We start from the raw sequence: 24,360 nt of genomic DNA on the forward strand, positions 1-24,360 counted from the left end.
AGGACCATGAGACGTACCACCGCGTGGTCCATGGCCACTTGGGCGCGAACTGATCAATCTAAGACATTCTAAGCGTTCCAGATTAATGGAGAGGCAGGACAAACCGGTGGGTATAGTTCAACGGCATGTCATTATGAGACTATCATGAACAGTTTTAGTCCCACTAACACAAGTTCAGCAGGATTGTGACATCTCTCCGTAGCTCGGTGGGCGTTAAGGATACCTTTGTTAGCCACTTGCGCACTTCAAAAAGCGTTGTAGTAGCACGCTTGACGTTGCTATTGCAACAACTACGTTCCTCGTCAACTTAGGCTTAACAGTAGCTTAATATGTACCCTATAGATAAAAAGATAGATGAAAGGAACTATGAGTCAGTTCTCCATCAGCATGCTAAGATTATCCCTAACCGATTTTGTCCAGAATTTCTTTACGAAGGGATTTTTGTTTTATTTAACGTTTCAATGATTTTCCTTCACAATTTACGTCACGAAGAGATTCTTAAGATCATTCCCTTTAAAACGGGATTTTCTCTCATTTTCTTTCACAAATTCTTTTCAAAAGAAAACTGTTAAAGATGGAAAAAAATAAAAGGAACGAGAATAAAAAAGAATTGAGAAAGGAATGAAATAAAAAGAATACAGTTAGGATGGTCTCAAGACAACGTGGCAGGCTCGAGGACAAGCATGAACAGCGGGCGCAAACTGCCAGCGCTGGGGCACACGGCTCGAACTGCCCCCCATGTGGCCTTCTTGCCCCGCTCATTGAAGGGGCACGGCGTGACACAGCTAGCTCTCGCCTAGGAGACCTAGCTACCAAAGGGGCCGAGGCCAGCGCGTCGGCAACTGTCCATGTCAGACTCATAAGATCAACGTGGTACACATGGCAGTGCATGCTCTTGCGTTCGATCGGAGTCGCGGCCGATGGGTTGCGAGCTCCTCACAAGAGACTAGAACTTTCTCTGTTCAGGGTCCACGGTCCCTATGAATTTTTTCGCCTTTTGTTTCTCCATATACAAGTTGCTATTTGAGTTCAAATTTTATGACGCGGGAGATGATAGCATGCTCTACACTGTCATATTTTTATCGAAATTTTTCACAACTCCTAATATAGTGGTTGGTTATACAAATCAGTTTGCGTAACCTTTACGCAATAAAATTTCTTGGCAGGGAGGGAGTTGCGATTTACCCCACACGAGTTAAGGAACGCCGGTGCCAATGTGCGAGCCAGTCCAACTGGCGGTATTCAAGCGACGGCTGGGTTCTGAAACAAGAGGGCCAGCGTTTCGATGGGCGAAATCTACTGTCTCAATGGTGCTACCTGCCACGGCATCAGCATCGGGGTTCCAGGGTGATGGAGCGTCTGGATGATGGGCAGATCCTTGGCATCGTCCTCTTGCGTCGACCGGTCATTTTCAGTAGGAGCTTGCATCAGCGTTCGAAACACCGGCGGTAACAATTCATGGATGCATGGATGGATAGCAATTCAAGGCAGGTTTCAGCTCCAGGCTATAACCAAATCGGTCGAAATAGGCCAAAATTACACCGGACTTTTACGCGATTCGGGCACGGTTCACAGGTTTCCCAGACGCCTGGGAACCAAACGGCCACCAGCAAACCGCCGGGCAAAGGTTATATTTGCAGGTCAAGTTCTCCTGTCAGTTTTCGTTTGTGTGAGATGAAAGATCGCCAACGCCATCTCTCTTTTCACCAAACTCGCCGGCAGCCTGAATGTAAACCGCGTGGCGAGCGACCATTCTGCTTGCCTGCCTGCCGGGTCGCTTCACATGTCTCGTATGGTACACTCCCTTGGCGCGCGCAGGCCAAACTGCCCGTAAAACACGTACACGCCGAGACTTCTTGCTACTTGTGACTGGGCGCGTGGATGAGGAACCATACGATGATGCAGACTGCACAACATAGTATTTACCCTACTAACCTGGTACTCCTCCGTTCTTATTTATTTGACGCGTTAGAATTCATGCCGTCCAATTTTCAAAGTCTGATCACCGATATGCTCGAGATTATACTTTTAGGGTGGTGAATGATAGCCTTAATCCATATTATCCGATATTCATATCCGGTAAAATAGAAATGTTGTAAGAGATATCTGCATCGTGCTGACAAATGGATATGAATATGGAGATATCTGATCCCCTATATGGATAAGACGTGTTATGTAAAATCGTGGCGAATTTGCAGATGCAGATAATATCAGTATCTGCATATGCAGAAATACCTCTTTGTAATCTAATCTATTCTTTTCTTTTCTCTTATCTCTCACCTAATTCCTTCAATACATGTTTCACCTTCCATATGTTAAAGGTGCTACTGTTTATCACAATATTATGTCACATGGAAGAAAACTAGAGCTCATTTCATTGTATTTGTTGTCTTTTTTATTTGGTTGCTTTTGTGGGTCTGAAGTACCCCTACCCGTCAATGGTCACTTAGTTATATAATGGAAGTAGAAAGAAATGATTAGTTCACATTAATAGCAATAATCGCTTGTCACAATATATATGTTGTCAAATGTCAATTTGTTATCAATCATGGCTTATGAGATTCGTGAACATCTAAAATATATGGTTTCCTACATTGAATTACATTTGTACTCATGTTTTATAAAAACATTGTTCCAGAATTTGTAGTTAAAACTGTAGTATATTCTCATTCAACCGAAGTGAATAGATATTCAGATTCAAACATTCCATGGTTCAAATAGCTCTAATACTTTAGTGAACACTCATTTCCTGTGCACAAATTGTTAGCTGCGAAATAGACACCGGCAGTTGATGATGGAGATAGATATTGTTCAACTTTAGACGGTACAAGCTCTGCTGATTTTATCATAAAAGAAGCGAATTAACTCAGTTTATGAGAAAAATCGAGCCCGAAAACCAAACAGCTGCACGGTTAATTAGAAGGAAAACCGGCAAAAACCCCGAAACAACATAGCGACGAAGACAACTAAACAAAAAACAGCTCGCACACCACCTAAACCTAGCTCAAGAAGACAGATCCTGCTGCAGGTCATCATTGCCAAGCTCGCCGCTCTAGCAGCACAGCAGCTCTGACTTCCTACAGTGGATCACAACTAAACTTCTGAGGCATCTAGTGTGGTCAAAGTCGCCGCCGAACTGACCGACGCAGAACCCAAACCATCGGCCACCCTAACATGGTGGTGGACCTCCATGCCGAGTGGCTCCAAGGCGACGCCTCCAGGGAGGACGCAACATCTAAGACGCCGCTGTCGGTGTATCAGGAACCGGGGGTCCCTGAGTCCCGAGAACAGGCCGGCCGTCCGCCACGTGTCACCATCCCGCGAGGTCCCCCTGCATGATGAGGAAAATCTAAGTTCCGGGAGAAGATGCTCGGGGCCACAGCCTCTGGTTCCCGAGCACCCCAGTTCCCCGATGACCCGCAGAGTCCAAGTACCGGGAAGAAAGTGCTCGGGGAGGTGCCCGCTCGCCCCCGAGTACCATAGTCCCCCGATGGGCCGAACAGCCAAGTGCTCGGGAGAGAGTGCTCGGGGCTGCACGTGGTAGCCCCAGAGCACTCGGTTCCCCGAAGGTTCTACGGAAGTGCTCGGGAGAGAGTGCTCGGGGCTGCAAGTGGCAGCCCCCGAGCACTCGGTTCCCCGAAGGTTCTGCAGAATGGCTCGGGAGAGAGTGCTCGGGGCTGCACGTGGCAGCCCCCGAGCACCCGGTTCCCCGAAGGTTCGCGCAAGATCACCCGACGCCCCGACGACCCGGAAGGACCCGTCGGCGAGGTGTCAACCAGTCAAAGGTCCGAAGCCGCATTTAATGGGCATGCGCGGCCTGACATCCTAACATTCCCAACTGTCCACGCCGCAGTGTCAGTCCCTGCCATGCTTTGGCAGAGGGGCGTGAGTCCATTAACTGCACGGGTCCTGTCCCGTATCATCCGGGGTATCTCGGGATAACGTTGCCAGGATCAAAGCGTTCCGCCTGCCACCCTGCCCTGGCAGAAGAACAAGACAGGGTGGGAGCGCCGGGTGCCTCTGTGGCCACCCGGTGGGCCCTCTCAACGGCGCCAGGACGTCCACAGTGACGGGTGGTCGGATGCGCGCTACGTTTTTCTACCGCCCCTATTGCTTCGCCCAGAGGGAATGATGACGCCTTTCTCCGTGGCGTCTTGGAACTTGCGCCCCCTCTTTCCCATTTGGGGTAAGTCGTGGTCGGCGAGTGTATAAAATGAAAGGATCAACCTGGATCAAGATAAATGAAGCTATCTCTCCAAAAAAAAGAAGCTATCGCCCCTGAAGCTCCCCTGAAGCATCCGAAGAACACCACAAGCAAGCTCGAGTAGAGCTAGAGCAAGGGAGCCTCAAGCTCTCTTAGACAATACACCCTTGTAACCAGATACATCCTTGAAGGATTCCCTTCAAGGAAGGATATTGCATCCACACAGGAGTAGGGTATTACGCCCCCGTGCGGTCCGAACCTATCTAAACTCCGGTGCATTTATTTCTCTTTGCACTAGGTCGATCATCCCCCATCACCGGCCGTTGCATTTATTTCCACTTCCATTTATTTCTCCGACGAACTCGTTCAGGATCATCCCCCCGGCCGAATCTTTAAAAAGGGGTCTCTCGGGATCCTTGCAACAGGAGTTCATCCTCCGACAGCTGGCGCACCAGGTAGGGGAGAATATCCCTGAATTTGTTCGTTTGCTTTCTTCCATAGGAAAAGATGGCCGGTGGGCACCGTCTCCAGCGTTCCGGCTCCACTTCCAGTGACGGAGTGCTGCCCGACGCCCAAGAGGCCCTAGTCGCTGCTGCGTTCCAGCAGCAGCCACTATCCACGCGCGCGGTTTTTCCCTCCCAAGGGGACCAAGGTGCTGGGCCCAGCAGGGCCGCCGCCGCCGCTGATGCACTCTCCTACCCCCAGCAGGAGGTCGAGACCCCGGCAGCCAGGTCCGCCTCTGGACAGCGCCGGGTGCCGCTTCGGCGCAGACTCGCCTTTAGCGAGGCCAGCCCGGGGAGCGCGCTGCTTGCAGCGCATGCTCTCCTCAGGCACCCGCCCGTCCAGGCCACGCCGAACACTCCGGAAGGCCGGTGGATCCAAGATGTCGTCGCCTTGGTCGGCACTGCTCGCCGCCAGGTGCTGGCCAGGAGTCCACGCACCACCACCCAGCATGGCGCCGCCAGAACTGGCTCCTCAACGGGCAACGTCCGCACGGGCCGGGGGTCTCCAGGCGGAGTGCCGCCCCCCTGGCCGTGTCTGAAGCCCGGGACCTCCGCTTGCGTCTTAACGAGCGGAGGGGCCACGAGGACGCCCGTGTCACTCTCGAGCGCCAGCGGGAAACCCGGCAGGAGGCCGAGGCAGAGGACCAGGCTTCCTCTTTCCCGGCCCACGATCACCGGGAATCCCCGGCTCGCCGGCATTCGCCACACAGGGCACCCGCCCGCGCCGCGGGGTACGGCACCGGTTGCCGTGCTTTTACCGCTGAGTTTCGTCGGGTCAAGTGGCCCTTCAAGTTCCGCCCCGAGCTGCCGGAGAAGTACGACGGGTCCATCGACCCCGTCGAGTTCCTCCAGATCTATACTACGGCCGTTCAAGCGGCCGGATGCAGCGAAAAGGTGATGGCAAATTATTTTCATGTTTCCTTGAGGGGCTCTGCCCGTTCCTGGCTTATGAACTTACCCCCGGGGTCTATTAGCTCCTGGGATGACCTCTGCCACCAGTTTGTGGCCAACTTTCAAGGCACATTCACGCGCCCCGGCTTGGAGTGCGACCTCCACGCCATCAAGCAACAGGAGGGGGAGACGCTGCGGCACTTTATACAGCGTTTCAGCCAGGTCCGCAACACCATCCGGCGGGTGGCCCCCCACGCTGTTATCGTCGCTTTCCGGCAGGGCGTCCGCGACGAGCGGATGCTCGAAAAGCTAGGTACGCACGAGATCGAGACCACTGCGGAGCTCTTCGCACTGGCCGATAAGTGCGCCAAGGCTGCGGAGGCCAGGGCGTGGTATGCTCCCCGCCCCGCCGCCGACCAGCCAAGTTCTTCCCGCTCCGACAAACGGAAAAAGAAGAAGAGAAGGAAGCGCGAGGCCGCTCCTATCGAGCCGGCCCAGGGCCCCCCCATAGGCCGGCTCAAGAGCCCGACCGCCGGCAAGAGCGCCGGGCAGGCGCCGACAGACGGCCCGCACCCGCAAGGACCCCTGCCAGGGCCCCTCCTCGGGCCCCCGTGCCCACAAGGGCCCCGCCACCAGCTAGGGCACCGGCTCCCGCAAGAGCCCCGGCCCCCGGCCGGGCTCCTGCTCCAGCGAGGGTCCCCGCTCCCACGGGGCCCGAGCCAGGCAAATGGTGCCCCATACACCAGACCAGATGGCACGACCTCACGGAGTGTCGTACGGTCAAAGGACTCGTCGAGCAGCGCCAGAGGGAGCGCGACGAGTCCCGCGGGGGAGGCGATACTGAGGTCGCCCCCGACAATGCCGAGCTCGGTTTCCAGGAGCCCGAGCATGCCGTCGCCTTCATCGACGGAGGCGCCTACACGCCTTCCTCGCGCCGTGGCATCAAGGTCATGCGACGCAAGGTGTGCTCGGCAACCCCGAGCGAGGAGGCCGCTAGGCCCCTAAGGTGGTCGGACGCCCCGATCACGTTCAGCATGACCGATCACCCCGCGAGTACTGCAGCCGTGGGGCGACTACCCCTGGTGGTGTCCCCCACTGTCTGCAATGTTAAGGTCGGCAGAGTGCTGATCGACGGTGGTGCAGGCCTCAACCTCCTCTCCAAGGAGGCCTTTGAGAAGCTGCAGGTGTCCTCCAGGCGCCTAAGGCCGTCGCTCCCCTTCTGCGAAGTGACCCCCGGGCACTCCCTGCCCCTCGGGCAGGTCGAGCTGCCCGTGACCTTCGGGAGTCGGGACAACTTCCGCACGGAATGCGTCCTCTTCGACGTCGCGGAGCTCCCCCTCCCCTACAACGCCATCCTCGGGCGTCCGGCGCTCGCCAAGTTCATGATGGCCGTGCACTACGCATATCTCACGGTTAAGATGCCGGGCCCCGCGGGCCCCATCTCCGTGATCGCCGACTCCGGCGGCGCTGTCTCCTGCGCTGAGCAGTCATACATGGCTCTGGTTTCAGCACAGGCCGAGGTCGAAGGCTGTACAGGGGGCCCGGGACCTTCTTCATCCAAACCCCGACTCGCCGCCGACGCCTCTGTTCCGACGAAGAAGGTCGTGGTGGGCGAAGGCGCTACCCAGGTCGTCCGGATCGGCGGTGACCTGGGCAGCAAATAGGAAAGCGCGCTCGTCGCCTTCCTCCGGGCTAACGCAGACGTGTTTGCCTGGCAACCGTCCGACATGCCCGGGATCCCTAGGGAGGTGATCGAGCATCACTTGGCGGTGCACCCGGACGCCCGCCCGGTGAAGTAGAAGGTCCGGCGGCAGGCGCCTGAGCGCCAGGAGTTTATCCGAGAGCAGGTCAGCAAGCTCCTCGACGCTGGATTTATCCGAGAAGTCCTCCACCCCGACTGGCTGGCAAACCCAGTCATCGTCCCGAAGGCCAACGGCAAGCTCCGCATGTGCGTGGACTACACCGACTTAAATAAGGCTTGCCCTAAAGATCCCTTCCCCTTACCTCGCATTGATCAAATTGTAGATGCAACTGCGGGATGCGATCTTTTATGCTTTTTAGATGCAAACTCTGGATATCACCAGATTCGCATGGCCGTAGGGGACGAGGAAAAAACTGCTTTTACCACTCCGGTGGGGACTTATTGCTATATGTCAATGCCTTTTGGCCTGCGCAACGCTGGATCCTCTTTCCAGCGCGCTATTAGTATTACCCTTGATTCACAGGTTGGCCGCAACATCGAGGCTTACATCGACGATCTCGTGGTCAAAACCCGAGACCGCGCCACCCTACTCGAGGACCTTGCCGAGACTTTCAACAGTCTCCGCACTACCCGCCTCAAGCTCAACCCCGAGAAGTGTGTCTTCGGGGTGCCGGCGGGCAAGCTCCTCGGTTCTTGGTTTCTGGCCGAGGAATCGAGGCCAATCCAGAGAAGATCCGGGCCATCGAGCAGATGCGACCCCCGGCTCGACTCAAAGAGGTCCAGCGTCTCGCCGGCTGCATGGCGGCCCTCGGGCGCTTCATCTCCAAGCTCGGGGAGCGAGGGCTCCCCCTCTTCAAGCTTCTGAAGAAGACCGGTCGTTTCGACTGGACGCCGGAGGCCGAGCAGGCCTTCCGTGATCTGAAGAAGTACCTCACCTCGCCACCTGTGCTGGTGGCTCCCTCCGAAGGTGAGCCCCTACTGCTCTACGTTTCGGCCACTCCTCAGGTCGTGAGCATGGTGCTGGTGGTGGAGCGTGACGAGTGCGTGGGGCCAGGTGCTGGGTCCCAGCTCCCAGTGGCCCCTGAGCGCTCACCCGTCCTCGCGGCTCCCCCTGAGCGAGGGGTCGAGCCCGAGCACTCACCCGTCCTCGCAGCTCCCCCTGAGCGAGGGGTTGAGCCCGAGCACACTGCTCCTCCCGATCAGGGAGTCGGCCCGAGTATCCGGCCAGCCCCGACCATGCCGCCGAGCCTGGGGGCTGCAGTAGCCCCCCGGGTAAAGCCGCCATCCGGGCCCGCCGGGTACAGCGACCGATGTACTTCGTTAGTGAAGTCCTCCAGGAAGCCAAGACAAGATATCCCCAGGCTCAGAAGCTGCTCTACGCCGTGCTCGTCGCTTCCCGGAAGCTGCGCCACTACTTCCAGGCGCACAAGGTCTCGGTGGTTACCACGTATCCACTGGGACCCATTCTCTGGAACCGGGAAGGCACCGGGCGTGTTGTCAAGTGGGCAGTGGAGTTGGCGGAATTCGACCTGCACTTTGTCAGTCGCCAGGCGATCAAAAGCCAGGCGCTCTCCGACTTCGTGGCAGAGTGGACACCCGTCCCCAACATCGTTCCAGAAGAGATCTCTGCCTATCCCGAGCACGACGCCCCCGGGTACTGTGTCATGCACTTCGACGGCTCCCTCTCGCTGAAAGGCGCAGGGGCCGGAGTGGTTCTCACCTCCCCAACGGGTGAAGAGCTCCGGTACGTCGTGCAGTTGCAGTTCCGCGCGTCCAACAACATGGCAGAATATGAAGGTCTCATCGCCGGCCTCCGGGCTGCGGTGGGGCTCAGGATTCGTCGCCTCCTGGTCAAAAGGGACTCCCAACTGGTGGTCAACCAGGTATCCAAGGAGTACCAATGCACGGATCCTCAAATGGCGGCGTACGTGGCTGCGGTCAGGAAGCTGGAGATGGCCTGGAGTTGCGGCACATCCCTCGCCGCGACAACATTCTGGCCGACGAGCTCTCCCGCCTGGCCTCCTCCCGTGCGCGCGTCCCTGCCGGAGTCTTTGAAGAAAGACTCGCACGGCCTTCCGTCCTGCCTGCCGAACAGGACGAAGGGGAAACCTCGAACTCAATTCAGGGGACCCCGGCGGTGCCCTCAGTGGGAAGCCCCGTCAGGGCGCCGCCGTCCGGCGAGTGCGCTGCACTCGACGAATGTTCTCAAGATGCCTCGTGGATGTCTGACATCCGAGGGTACTTGAAGGAAAAGTTCATTCCTGGGGATGAGGCATCTGCCAAAAGAGTTGCTCGGCAGTCCAGACGCTATGCCGTAGTAGATGGGGATCTCTACCGGCGTAGCGCAGGAGGTGTCCTCCTGAAATGCATCTCCCGGGCAGAAGGCGGCGATCTTCTCGCTGAGATCCACGAGGGCGAGTGCGGTGGCCATTCATCGTTCCGCACGCTGGTCGGGAAGGCCTTCCGGCAAGGTTTCTACTGGCCTACAGCTCTCCAGGATGCTTCCGAGCTGGTTCGGCGCTGCAGGGCGTGCCAGTTCCATGCAAAGTAGATTCACCAGCCAGCTCAGGCTCTTCATACCATCCCCCTGTCATGGCCTTTCGCGGTCTGGGGGTTGGACATTCTGGGTCCATTCCCCCGAGCAATCGGGGGCTATGCGTACCTATATGTCGCCATCGACAAGTTCACCAAGTGGCCGGAGGCGGTCCCAGTCATCAAAGTGACCAAAAACACGGCGCTCCAGTTTATCCGCGGCATCACCAGTCGCTTTGGCGTCCCGAACCGGATCATCACCGACAACGGCACCCAGTTCACGAGTGCCCTGTTCGGGGACTATTGCGAAGACCTCGGCATCAAGCTCTGCTTCGCCTCCGTCGCTCATCCTCGGAGTAACGGGCAAGTCGAGCACGCCAACGCGGAGATACTAAAGGGCCTCAAAACCCGGACCTATAACGTGCTCGCCAAGCACGGGAAGGGATGGGTGGACGAGCTGCCCGCCGTGCTATGGGCTAATCGGACCACGCCAAGCCGCGCCACCGGGGAGACTCCGTTCTTCCTCGTCTACGGCGCTGAGGCGGTCCTCCCCTCCGAGCTCACTCTAGGCTCCCCTCGGGTGCATGCATATTCTGAGGGTGAGCAGGAGCAGCAAAGGCGCGACGACGTTGACTACCTGGAAGAGCGCTGGCAGCGTGCCGCCGTCCGAGCGGCTCGGTACCAGCAGAGTCTGCGGCGATATCATCTGCGCCATGTCCGGGCCCGATCTCTCGAGGTGGGGGACCTAGTTCTCCGACGCGTCCAGTCGCGCGAAGGAAAGAATAAGCTGTCCCCTATGTGGGAAGGTCCCTTCACCGTGATCGGGGTCCCGCGAGAAGGTTCTTTCAGGTTGGCGGCAGAGGATGGGCAGCCGCTCCCGAACCCATGGAACATCGAGCACCTGCGTTGGTTCTACCCGTAGACGGCCATGCTCGCGGCTCAGGTCAACCAGGCCGGGGGCTTTTCCCCGCCCAAGTTGACCGGGGGCTACCACCCATTGGGTAAGTTACCGTCGCCCAACCTTGTAAAATTTGTAAATTCAATATCTCAATATGCAGTCGCTATGTCAAATTCATTTTTCTGGATTTCGTGTGTTTAATCTGTCTGGTGAGATGCTCGATTGTGCGAGAAAAAGTTCGCTCTCTTATTTTCCCTGCTGATAAAAGAATCCCAATCGGTATGCATGCGGGCAGTTGTCACTGACTTACGTCCGGCATGGTAGGCTGTGGTGTTCGGTGTCGTGGCAGGCTCCCGGGCACTACCGAGTTCCGGGGCGCTCTGGGTAATCCTATCGCTCGAGCTGCTCGAGTAGTCCGGAGCTTAGGCCCCCGGGACGGGCTGTCGGTGCTCGATCTGGTCTGTCATACCCGGGCGCCACCGAACCATAGGACCTCTGGGTTATGCCTCTATCTGCTCTCGATTCGCCGATTTGAGTATTCAAGAGGTCTCGGGTCGAAAACAAGAGCAGTCTATAACAAGTACCGCACTGACAGAGCGCACTAGGCAAAGAAATTCCCTATTCTCTCTTAAGTCACAGGCCGACAATCAAGAGCAGCTCGACCGCGAGGGCTTCAATGCCCCGGTCGCTGGTCGACCCCAAGGGTCCTCGGGTGGTCCTACCACTTAGGCATGAGTGGTCGAGATCACCCGACCCTGGGAGCCTCATGTGCCCCTGGACGCTCGGGCACTCCGGCTGAAGGAACCAAGTCCCCGGGCACCCCGAGCTCGGAAGCATACACCCCTCCTGGATCGGTTGGCCGGAAGGCCGACAGCTGTCCGGTGAGTGGTTAAATTCAGACAAAATTGCGTTCAATAATTTTATGTTCCCGAGTCATCCTCGGGGGCCCTCGCATTTTAATCTGCTCGGTGAGATGATCTCCTCGCGCATAAAACCCTACCATGTGTCTACTTTTTCCTGGAACGACAGAGCGGTTTGTAGAAAAGTGTACCGCGCATACGGTAATGTCCGACCGAAGCCCTTCGTGGTGGTCGTGGTGTTCGGTCCGCTTTTAAGGACCCCGAGCACTACCGAGTCCTTGGGTGCCCTGGGTAATCCTATCGCTTGAGCTGCTCGAGTAGTCCGGAGCCCAGGCCTCAGGGGCGGGCTGTCAGTGCTCGGACCGGTCCATCTTAAGCCTGGGCATCACCGGACCACGGGGACTCTTGGTCACATTTTCGCCCGCACGCGTCTCCCGTCTACTGACTGAGTGGTCGCGAGGTGAAAAAGTATTCACCGGTCACGGCGTGTTCCGTGCTGGATCGATCCATCTCCCGAGCAAGGAACTTCGTGTCTTTGTCTTTTGACTTAGACGATGCGGACTCGCGAGGGCTCGAGGGCTGAACGTGCCAAGAGCAACGATCGGGACAACTTCGTTCTCGGGGATGGAAAGATCGGGAACAGTCCGACTGAGTACTCCCCGAGGCTTCAAGGCAAAACATCGGAAGGAACACTAAGTACTCAAGAACACTGGAGTTGCGAGCCCAAAGAAAAGCTGTCATTATATTCACAAGGCAAATACAAGCATTTCTGAGGGATCACTCCCATATTTACATCCGTCCAAGACAACAACAAAAGAAAAAGAAACGACTACAAAAAGCCTAGTCGGCAGCGGAGGCGGTGTCCGAGTCATCTGGGTCATCCCCGGGGGCTAGCGGCGGCGGCACTTCCCGCCTAAAACCGGCCGCCACTTCGGCAGCGGTACTCTGAACCGCTTCCCGGGCAGCCTCTCCCTCGGCTTCAACCACTCCTTCCCGCGCCGGCTCCAGCGGGAAGTTCGGGTCTCTGCTTCGGTAGCAGGCCAGGATGTGCTCGGCCACCGCGTGGGCCAAGCCGCGTCCCTCCCGGGCGGCGAGTTCCTGGACGGCCCAGGGCAGGGCCTCGAGGCGCTCGCAGACCTGCTGAAGCCCTAGGACTTGTCGTGCGGGGCTGTCACTCTTCTGGTCTTCGACGAGTCGCCCGAGACCGCCCTTCTCCACGGCCCGCCGCATCCGCCGGAGTATATCCTCCAACATCTGCTGCAGGTTGACCCGCGAGACGAACGCGGTCTCGAGCTTCTCCTTCGCAGCCCGCAGCTGCGCCTCAAGTCCCTGGTCCCCGGCCGGGCCAGAAGAACCGCCGTCGGTTGCGGAGCTGGCAGCTTGCTTCGTCTGCGCCACCAGCTCGGACAAGGTGCGCTCACGGGCGGTTAGCCCCGCCTCGTGTTTCGCGTTCTCCTCCTCCCTGGTGGCGGCGGCCGCTACCGCCGCGGCAGCCTCCCCCTCTCGACGGGTCAGCTCCCCCTCCCGACGGGTCAGCTCCCCCTCCAGACGGGTCAGCTCCCCCTCCCGACGGGCCAGCACGTCCTCTTGGTGGGCCAACGAGTCCTCCCAGGCACCTAGATCCGCCGCCGTGATCTCATTGTCCACCTCCCGAAGGGAGATGTCCTCCTCCCAACGGCAGATATCTTCTCTGATCTTCCAGAGGTCGTCTTCCCGGCGTTGGAGGTCGGCGCGCGTCTGTTCGGCCTCGCCCTCCTCCGCCGCCTTCTCGCGGACTGCGACCGCTGCCTCCTTCTCCTGCGCCTGCCCCATCCTGGCAAGGGCCTCGGCAGCCTGCTGCCTCGATGCCTCAGCCAGGCGGGCGACGTCTTCTCGCTCCTGTGCGGCTTCCGCCCGCGCGGCCTTCAAAATCTCTTGTTTCCGCGCGACCTCCGCGCGGGTATCTTCTAGGAGTTTCTGCTCCCGCGCGGTCGCCGCGCGGGCCTCCTCCTGGGCGCTTGCGAGCTGCGCCCTCTCCGAAGTCAGTCGGGCGCGCTCAGCTTCGAGCTGCCCCTCCTTCGCGTCCATTGCCGCGCACAGTCGCCCGACCGCCACCTGGACGCCTTCGATCGCGACCAGGAAGGGGTCGGCGGGCTGGCCGGGCGCCGGTGGAGCGTCGGCCTCCCCTCAGATCGCCTCCGGGGGGTCCGAGGTCTCCATAGGATACCACACCACCATCCGCCCCGGGCTCTGCCTGCCCGGGGTAGGTTCCACCGGTGCCGAAGACTCGGGCGGCGGCCGCATTCCCGCCTTGGCCGCCGTGTCCGCCGGCCCCGGCAAGGCCGCTGTCTCCACCATCATCCGCCCCGGGCTCTGCATGCCCGGGGTAGGTTCCGCCGGCGCCGAGGGCTCGGGCGACTGCTCCGTCCTCCTCTCGGCCGCCGCTTCCGCCGTCCTCCCCGTGGCCGCCACGGCTGTTGGCGCCCCCGCCGTCGCTGCGTCGACGCGGCCGGTGGGCTTGGCTCTGGCCTCGGTGCCTGCACCCCTTCAATCGCGGTGGCGCCCGCGGTCGACCTGCGGGAGATAGACGAAGATTAAAATTGAAGCTCAGTTCGGGCAAGGAGCGCCCAAGAAAGAGCGAAGAAGGAAACTTACCCGGTCGTCGTCCCCTGATACTGCCATTTGGCCGCCGGGAGCCTGAAGTCCGGGTCCGACGGCGCCGGCCCGGAGTCCTCCCGTCGCCTCTTCCGCTGGGGGCTCAACGCGGCTGTCGCGCGGCTCTCGGGCGCCGGGCCAGGCCCCATCCGCACGAGTCGCGGCTCCAGGACCGGGAACGCCGCCGCTGCCGACACCGAGATGAAGACTCGGGGGCGCTTCCCCCGATCCCCCGACGCCACCACCACTGCAGTGTCGGTGGTGCCCTCCTCTCTGGTGCGGCGGCTGCTGCCCGCAACGGCCCCGTCGCCAGCCCTCGCCGAGCTGTTCGTAACCTCCTCGTAGAGCAACTCGTCCAACCCAGGGAGCTCGGAGGCCTCGGGGCTCCGGCTCCTCGGCCGGTCCACGAGCCCCTGGGCATCGAACTCCGGCAGCTGCGCCATGATCGCCACCCGATCGGGATTGGCGCAGAGCGCCATCTCCGGCCCCGGGAGTTCCACCCGGCTCATGTCGTCCACTCCGGTGATCACTCGGGTCATGCCCCTCAGCTCCGCCGGGCCCAGGTCCCAGCTTGCGCCGATTTGGGTCCGAGTGATGTCCTCAGGCCCGGTGTAGAACCAGCACGGCCGGGCCCGCTCCCGCAGGGGCGCCAGGCGACGGCGCAGGAAGTCCACCACCACCATGACCGAGGTCAGCCCGGAGTCGCGCAGGAGCCGGATGCGCTCAAACACCGGCTCCAACCTCGCGTCCTCTGGCGGCGGCACCTCCCACGTCGACCTCCGAGGTTCCGCCGCCGCTTCTGGTAGATCAAGACGCTCGTGGGGGTCGACGTTGACGAAGAACCAGCCCGTCGCCATTCCTCCCACTTGCTGCGCAGTAACTGGGGGATGTAGTGCTCCCCCAGGCCATCTCTTAGCTGAAGGCTGCAGCACCCCGCGACATCCGCCGTGGAGTGCCCTCTCTTCTTCCACGCCGGCCGCAAGACGAAGAAGTGTCGTAGAAGCGTCGCTGAAGGCGCCACCCCCACGAACATCTCGCAGAGGTGCGCGAAGACCACCAACACCACGACGGAGTTGGGGCTCAGGTGCACCAGCTGGATGCCGTAGGTCTCAAGAACTTGGAGGAAGAAGGTAGAGAACGGCGGCACCAACCCCGCCGCCACGAAAGAGGTGAAGAGAACAATCCGCCCGGGAACGGTTGTCGCCGGCGTCACCACCACGGCTCCCTCTTGCCCCTCGGGCACCAACAACTTCCTAATCTTGGCCGCCGCCTCTTCGTTCCTCAGACGAGACTCCGGTAGAATGCTGTCCGGAGCCTTGTCGCGACGGCCTCCTCCGACTCTTGGCAGGAGTGGAGGTGCTTTGGTGGTGGAGAGAGAGAAGGAGAAGCGCTCCGGTCGCCTGAAAATTTTCTAAGGGCTTCGGAGCACGGAGGAGGCAAGAGCAAGAGTGCAGGAAGGCGTAAAGAGGGGGACGGATCGATCCCCTCCCTGTTTTATATCTCAAAGTTCAAATGTTGCCGCCCAACGCTTCGCTCGGCGAAACACCCCCTCGATCGACGCAACCGCCAGGCGAATCTCCCGCCGATCGTGCGGCGTCAGCGGCTGCCAGGCGTATTTTCCTCGATCTGCGCGGTGGCCGCGCGTGCCGCCCGTACGGTCGTCATACCCTTCGGGAGTTGTGTGGACACACGTCTACTCGTCTCCCTGCTGGGTCGTACCCAAGGCCCGGGTCTAAAAAGGCCACCTCTCGAAAGCCTGCCATGTGGCGTCCACGCCAACCTCGGCCTCGACCGCGACGAAGGGCCCATCCGCAGTCTCCGTGCCATCACCTACCAATGGGTCCGGGGGCTACTGTCGGTGTATCAGGAACCGGGGGTCCCTGAGTCCCGAGAACAGGCCGGCCGTCCGCCACGTGTCACCATCTCGTGAGGTCCCCCTGCAGGATGAGGAAAATCTAAGTTCCGGGAGAAGGTGCTCGGGGCCACAGCCTCTGGTTCCCGAGCACCCCAGTTCCCCGATGACCCGCAGAGTCTAAGTACCGGGAAAAAAGTGCTCGGGGAGGTGCCCGCTCGCCCCCGAGTACCATAGTCCCCCGATGGGCCGAACAGCCAAGTGCTCGGGAGAGAGTGCTCGGGGCTGCACGTGGCAGCCCCCGAGCACTCGGTTCCCCGAAGGTTCTACGGAAGTGCTCGGGAGAGAGTGCTCGGGGCTGCACGTGGCAGCCCCCGAGCACTCGGTTCCTCGAAGGTTCTGCAGAAGGGCTCGGGAGAGAGTGCTCGGGGCTGCACGTGGCAGCCCCCGAGCACCCGGTTCCCTGAAGGTTCGCGCAAGATCACCCGACGCCCCGACGACCCGGAAGGACCCGTCGGCGAGGTGTCAACCAGTCAAAGGTCCGAAGCCGCATTTAATGGGCATGCGCGGCCTGACATCCTGACATTCCCAACTGCCCACGCCGCAGTGTCAGTCCCTGCCATGCTTTGGCAGAGGGGCGTGGGTCCATTAACTGCACGGGTCCCGTCCCGTATCATCCGGGGTATCTCGGGATAACGTTGCCAGGATCAAAGCGTTCCGCCTGCCACCCTGCCCTGGTAGAAGAACAAGACAGGGTGGGCGCGCCAGGTGCCTCTGTAGCCGCCCGGTGGGCCCTCTCAACGGCGCCAGGACGTCCACAGTGACGGGTGGTCGGATGCGCGCTACGTTTTTCCACCGCCCCTGTCGCTTCGCCCAGAGGGAATGATGACGCCTTTCTCCGTGGCGTCTTGGAACTTGCGCCCCCTCTTTCCCATTTGGGGTAAGTCGTGGTTGGCGAGTGTATAAAAGGAAAGGATCAACCTAGATCAAGATAAATGAAGCTATCTCTCCAAAAAAAGAAGCTATCGCCCCTGAAGCTCCCCTGAAGCATCCGAAGAACACCACAAGCAAGCTCGAGTAGAGCTAGAGCAAGGGAGCCTCAAGCTCTCTTAGACAATACACCCTTGTAACCAGATACATCCTTGAAGGATTCCCTTCAAGGAAGGATATTGCATCCACACAGGAGTAGGGTATTACGCCCCCGTGCGGTCCGAACCTGTCTACACTCCGGTGCATTTATTTCTCTTTGCACTAGATCGATCATCCCCCACCACCGGCCGTTGCATTTATTTCCACTTCCATTTATTTCTCCGACGAACTCGTTCAGGATCATCCCCCCGGCCGAATCTTTAAAAAGGGGTCTCTCGAGATCCCTGCGACAGGAGTTCATCCTCCGACAGCCGCTGTTGCCCATCCGGAAGACCGAACTTGGGTTTTCACCCAGGAAGTCCCTTGGGGAGTAGTGAGGCACCAAGATGCCTCCTCCAAGGAGGAAAGCGATGCCAAAAGATGTCAGCGGCAGCGGCACCGGCAGGAAGCCAGCTTAGGTTTTCGCCCAGAGCCCCAAAACCCCACCCACCGAGCAACCAAGCCACCCGAAGTCATCGCCCCACGCGCGTCCCCCCTGGGCCACCACCAACCGCTGAACTCCCCACACGTCGGATCCGAGGGAAGAGACAGATCAACAAAGGGGAGGAGCCCAGCAGCACAGTAGCAATAGAACGCGGTCACACGTACACCCACACGCCAGCATACATCAGGCTGGACCACCGGGCTAGCATCAGAGCGGCAAGAACGGCAGCCGATGGTGATGGACAGGGCACCTCGCCGGAGGAACCGGAGCGACAGACCACCCCCTGACGAGGGAGCAGCACGACGGGCACCATGAGTAGCACGATGACACCACGCATAGCATGGCGACACCACAACGAGCAGCACGACGAGTAGCATGGCGGGCGGCACCACCTGCACCATGATGGCAAGCAGCACCACGAGCAACACCACAACAGACGGCACCACGAACAACGTAGCAAACGACACCACGAGCAGACCACAACGGTGGCACCACCAACACTGGCCATATCGCTGGATCAGGCCCTGGTAGCCGCCGAGACCACGGGGAAGGGTGAACTAAGTCTAGTACGATCAGATCCAGCCAGCCGAAGCACTGCAAGAACGCCAAGTGCGGAGCTAGCCTGTAGCCAGCTAGATCCCAACAGCCACTGATTGGATCAACAGGCGCCGTGCCAAAAGAACACCGGAGACCACCTCAAAAAGGAAGGGGAGGGGAGAGGGGGGGGGGGGAGGAAGGGAGGAGAGGCCGCCACCGCTGTCGCCGACGGGGGCTTGGCGGCTGGGATAATTGCCCCTCACGTCGCTCCACAAGGAGGCACCGAGGGGTTTCGGTCTATTGAATTATGTCCCATATATATGTAATTCTAATTATGTTTTCTAGTACTCAAAACTCAAAAGTGTGAACTGTTCAATGAACAAGAAAAAGCCCAACACCTGTATTTGTTGAGCCTGACAAATCTTAAGCAAACGCTTCTTAGTTCTTACTCCCTAACCAAATGAAGCATGCAGATTTCAATGCCACTAATTGTCTTTGGTATGATCATCAATACATTAGTGGTACTTATAAAGATAGCAACATAAATCCCTACACTCCTGGTAGGACAAGAGAGATGGCATGATTGGTCAATTCAAGCTTAGACTGTCATCATTTAACTTCCTATTCTTGTTTTCATGCAAATTGCATCATACTAACAGTAATGTTTCGCTAAAATAAAAAGGAGACTAGTTTGCATCATACTGATAATAACGTTGTGAAGCGTACCATATTAAACTTTCCTACGGTTAGCTTCTACAACAGAGACTAGCCTGCATGAATCAAATGAAATACGAATATAAGTAGCAGAGCTCGAAGCACATAATCAAGATTTGAACCATGCTCCATGAACGCAAACTTCCATGAGATTTGCCAGCACATATTTCCTGCAAATGATGCTTTCAGATGGCAGGGACGCATTTTCTACAACCGGTGTTGAAAATAGCACCACACATTTTCTGCAACTGCCGTTCATGGATGGCAGCAGCTACAGACAAGATTGTACATCCATTTAAAAAATGATGAAGCCAACAAATGTAAATTACTATACTGCGTTGGCTCAACCAATTGGTAAAAACACAGGTACCGGAAAACAATAAAGAAATAGGAAGAGAGAGAGAGCTGCCTATCATTCTTGTAAATGAGGGGTGGCGGCCACCTTCGCCCGCCGCAGCTTTGTGATGGTTGGTTGGTTGGTTGATGAACTCCATAAATCCTGGTTGTACAAGGCCAGTGCTCCCTCTGCATTTAATGGTCCTTATTGCAGTTGGTGAGCTCTCTTCAATGCAGGCTCAACACTTCGTTGCCTTCAGTCCTCCATTGCCGCCGTCTACATAAACCAGCTCGAACGCGGCGAGCAAGCTCGAGAGGCGGGGAGCGGAAGGTAGAGGAAGCAGACAGGTAGAGCCACTGACCTGCTCGGCAGGTGCTTCTCAGGGTTCAATGGCGGCTTTGAGCAGGAGAGCGGTGTTCTTGTTCAAGGTCTTGGCGTGCCTCTGCTTCTTCGGGTTTTCCCAAGGTGCGCCCTTCTTCTTCTTCAGATTATCCCGAGGTTCAATGGCTTTGAGCAGCAGAGGTTTTGCCAATGGAGAAGCTGCTATACTGAAAGATCATTCTCTTAGCAATGCTGCAGTTACATTTCCCAGATTTTGCTTTCTTTTTTCCTCCCGAATTCCTCAGAATCACTCTCTTATACGTGTGACTTTCATCTTCTGACATTTTAGTTGCCGCGTTTTTGTTGTCACCTGAATTTGTTTACTCTGCTGTCGTTTGAGAATGCTGAAGTGGCTGACCATCTGATATTCAAATATTTAAATACTGAATAAAGAAACGGTTAGGAAGAAGAAAGCAAAAGAAAGGGGTGTAAAAGATATGTACTTGTTATCCCATCTTGGTTGGTATAATGTCAGAGCCTGATGTCAGGGTGCACGTAAGCTCAATTAGATCAAAAACTAATATTTTGTTAGACTCAATAGGCAGACATAAGATAAATTAGCAAACTTACAGCAGAACAAAGCAGGCACAGTTTCAGGTAATGTCGACAGTGTGTAACGCTCGTCCTTACAGGCAAGAAGCAGTTCACCTTAAGGAACCTACCTCCCCTCCAGAAGGCCAGTAGCTTCCCCACGGCGCGGCCGGGGGCGTACGACTACATCATCGTCGGCGGGGGCACTGCCGGCTGCCCCCTGGCAGCGACGCTGTCTCTGAAGTACAAGGTGCTGCTGCTGGAGAGGGGAGGGTCTCCGTATGGCAACCGCAACATCTCGTACATGGAGAACTTCCACATTGGGCTGATGAATATGGCGCCGGACTCACCGGCTCAGGTCTTCGTCTCCACCGACGGCGTCATCAATGCCCGGGCGAGGGTGTTGGGTGGCGGCACCTGCATCAATGCCGGCTTCTACAGCCGGGCCAGCTCAAGGTATGCAATGCGTTGGATGCATGATATATTCTGCACCATCATTGTTTATGCTGGGTGTGATAACTCCCTCCGTGCATGACAAACAAGGAGATTTTTACCCAAATGAATCCACTTTTTTTACTGCCAGCGTTCACAATGGGAGGCATTAGTTTCGCATACAAACATACTCGCACAAACAAGAGAGCAAATCGCACAGGTTGAAACCAAAATCAAGTTAGCTTAAGTAGTATATTATGTCATTGTCATCATGAATCACTCGGTTGGTAGTTGAGAGGCTTAGCAAAAAATGTGTACCTCCATCAGAACGGTTTTAGGCGAGTTTACTGGTCAGCTAGGGTTCGGTACTCCCCTCCTTTAAGATGAATATGCAGCAAGCAGCACACTGACCAGTCACTTTCACGGCAGTAATGTCAGTTCTAGGGTAGATAGAGAGTGCTAGCGCCAAGAGAAAATAAATGGTAAGGCCTGCTTGGCTGCTGGCATCCTGGCACTATGTTCTGCTAATGCTCACTCTCTGCACTTTGGCAGTCTGCTGAAATATTCAGCATGAACACGTAAACACCCATCTATAAATCACTTTCCTCAATAGCCTTCAATCACCCGTAATGAAAAATTTCCGGTGGATAGTACCCTCTGGATAGCCTAAAGCCACTTGCATCAACTTCAATGCCTTAATCACACAGAAGGGAAGCTACCAAAAGCAAATCAAATAAATCCTAAAACAGCTAAATGACCAGATTAAAACAGGCACCCAGCCTTGCAATGTAGTATCTCCTGCATTACCAGCAGACCACATACTCAACACTGCACTTGACTAGATGTTTTCGTCCCCTGGGACATCATGTTTCTGGTAATCTGGTTGGACATGTTCTAGTTTTCGGCGCCATCACAGGATAGTTCTAACCCTAAAAGCAGCTGCACTTTTAAAGTTTTTATTTGTGAGAAATAGCATACAAAAGAGTGTTAGGTGGATAACATGATAACTTAAATAGAAACAATCAGACACTTAATTAGTGGACGTTAAAGTGTTTCAGCTTTGATACTGCATAGAAGCACAACTAGCCCGCCTGCAACACATGCTATGGTTCTCACATAATAAAACCGTATAAAGTCTACCTCGTGTTTCTTGTCAGAGTCATACAGCTATATACTACTGCAATAGCCTAGACTTAAAAGAGGCAGAAAAACAACATCACATGGGACCATAATTGCTCCTTTGATGCTATGGGCTATGGTAACTGTGTTGACTGGACAGACTGAGATATAAACCACGCCCCAGTAGAGCTCAGGCCATCTACAACTTGGACCAAGATCAACCTACCAAGATATAACATTTATTTATTTATTTTCATGGATATAAATTAGTAAACTTCAATAATCACTAGGTGCAATACTTTTTAAAAAAAAATCTGGCATGCCAATATTCCTGTTGGTAATTCACTTACTATAACTTATATACCTTGTGCTCTTGTACCAACAGCTTTGTGCAGGAGGTAGGCTGGGATGAAGACCTAGTGAATAAGTCCTTCCCTTGGGTTGAGGAGAAGATTGTCCAGTGGCCTAAGATCGCACCTTGGCAGGCTGCATTACGGGATGGACTGATACAAGCAGGTGTATCCCCTTTCAATGGATATACCTATGATCATATTTCTGGGACAAAAGTTGGTGGCACCATCTTTGACGAGACCGGGTACCGCCACACAGCTGCCGACTTACTTGCATCTGGAGATCCTAACAACCTAAGGGTGCTGCTTCATGCTAGTGTGCACAAGATAGTGTTTAACTCGCGACAAGGTAATCATTACCCATGTATATATCTATCCAACCTTCATGAGTTATGTAGTGTTACAAAGTAGTAGCCTTACTGAAATACTTGGAATAAAAAGAGTAGAAACTACAGTAAATACGTACCTTTTTCAGAAACATCATTTCTGATGCAGGACGACTGAAGCCAAGGGCTATCGGAGTCCAATTCGCTGATGAGAATGGGAGACTTCACCAGGCATTTCTAAACAATAACAGAGATAGTGAAATAATTATATCTGCTGGTGCGATTGGCAGCCCACAGTTGCTGCTACTCAGTGGGATTGGACCCAAGAATGACCTCAAGAATCATAACATTCCAGTTGTTCTCCATAACAAATATGTGGGTAAAGGGATGGCTGACAACCCCATGAACTCCATCTTCATACCCACAAAAAGCCCTCCTCGGCAATCGCTGATTGAAACTGTCGGAATAACTGAAGCCGGTGTGTTCATTGAGGCTAGCAGCGGTTTTGGTCAGTCATCAGAGAGTGTCCACTGCCATCACGGAATCATGTCCGCTGAGGTATGGCGTCAATCACTTGCTTAAAAGTACCAACTTATGCAAATTTTCCACAATCTTCGTATTGCACTGTTTGATGCTTTTTGTTCATAGAGTAGACGAGTAGAACAGATAGTTTGGGACTAATTCGACACGCAATTAGGAAACCTGCTTCTTTGAGCTAAAGCATGCATATCAACTAGGCAAAAATTCTGAACTCCATATAGCAATTCGTATTTTGCTACATTAAGAACATAACTTAGAAGCTAGAACCATTCACTAATTGCCAATGGATATGCATATAAATGTTATCATAAATTTTAAGAAATAGTAGTTGTAAGCAATGATTAAGTCATGTTTTATCTTTAGATTTTTTATGCGTTAGGATTTCAGCTTGGAGCAAAACAAAGGAAAGAAAATTTCAATTTTGTATATGGGCTGAACTCTTGCAATGCAATTATAACTGATACCACAGCTTTCATGATTATGTGAAATTTATTGCCTCTTTGGTATTGTTGGTATAATGCACTACCACACTACATCCCTGCAAATACAGATCGGACAGTTGTCTACAATTCCTCCGAAGCAAAGAACCCTGGAAGCAGCCCAGAAATACGCTCATACCAAACTAAATCTGCCCAAAGAGGTATTCCAAGGTGGTTTTATCCTTGAGAAGATTGATGGCCCGCGGTCCACAGGTCATCTGGTCCTTACAGACACTGATGTCAGGAACAACCCAGCAGTTACCTTCAACTACTTCAGTCATCCAGAGGATCTCAATCGTTGTGTCTATGGTATCAAGACCATTGAAAGGATACTGAAGACAAACCTTTTCTCTGAACTGGCAGCTAATGTTGCTGGATTTTCAATGGAAAGGGTGCTCAATATGAGCGTGCAGGCTAATGTAAACTTGATACCCAAGCATACAAATGACACAGAATCCCTGGAGCAATTTTGTAAGGACACAGTAATCACCATCTGGCACTATCATGGTGGGTGCCATGTAGGGAAGGTGGTTGACCAGCATTACCGGGTACTCGGAGTCTCAGGTCTCCGTGTAGTTGATGGCTCAATATTTTCTAAGTCACCAGGGACCAACCCTCAAGCTACTGTCATGATGATGGGCAGGTACCTCACATAGATGAAACTTGTTTCTCTACCAAAATAAATTCTAACTTTAGAGACTTAATCGCTGTCATATTTCATGCTCAGATACATGGGAGTGAAGATCTTAAGGGAAAGGCTGGGACGAGCAGCTGGAATCTGATTGGTTCATCGACATTAGTTTTTATTATGTGTGACCCAGGAAAGAAATTACTAATTTTTTGTGGGATCCAGAATGAATCATCGAAGGAAGACAAGCTTGGAGTTTCATCTGTACCCAGTAATCATTTGTCTAATATGATATTGCAGACTAAATGGTTGATTGACCTCTCTTTCTTCTTTTTCT

At 55.4% G+C, this 24,360-nt stretch overlaps 1 protein-coding gene and 1 long non-coding RNA gene across 3 annotated transcripts; one reads left to right on the forward strand and one right to left on the reverse strand.

Annotated features, from left to right (window-relative positions):
• Positions 1-19,374: 19,374 nt before the first annotated feature.
• On the reverse strand, positions 19,375-22,655 carry LOC133901553 (uncharacterized). Of its 2 annotated transcripts, none has more exons than XR_009906731.1 (4): positions 22,517-22,655; positions 20,062-20,725; positions 19,599-19,979; positions 19,375-19,513 (listed from the first exon to the last, which is right to left on the reverse strand). It is a non-coding gene; the product is annotated as an uncharacterized LOC133901553 (long non-coding RNA). The 2 variants fall into 2 exon arrangements; XR_009906730.1 differs by lacking the exon at positions 22,517-22,655 and having other exon boundaries at positions 20,062-20,096; positions 20,189-20,319.
• LOC133901551 (protein HOTHEAD-like) lies at positions 19,565-24,340 on the forward strand. Its single transcript, XM_062342895.1, has 6 exons — positions 19,565-19,702; positions 20,251-20,605; positions 22,086-22,399; positions 22,546-22,934; positions 23,467-24,038; positions 24,123-24,340. Exons 1-6 carry the CDS (start codon positions 19,627-19,629, stop codon positions 24,175-24,177), a joined length of 1,761 nt encoding a protein of 586 aa, XP_062198879.1. The 5' UTR covers positions 19,565-19,626; the 3' UTR covers positions 24,178-24,340.
• The last annotated feature ends 20 nt before the right edge of the window (positions 24,341-24,360 follow it).

This window comes from Phragmites australis, chromosome 20 (assembly GCF_958298935.1).
Source record: "Phragmites australis chromosome 20, lpPhrAust1.1, whole genome shotgun sequence".
NCBI classification, from domain to species: domain Eukaryota; kingdom Viridiplantae; phylum Streptophyta; class Magnoliopsida; order Poales; family Poaceae; genus Phragmites; species Phragmites australis.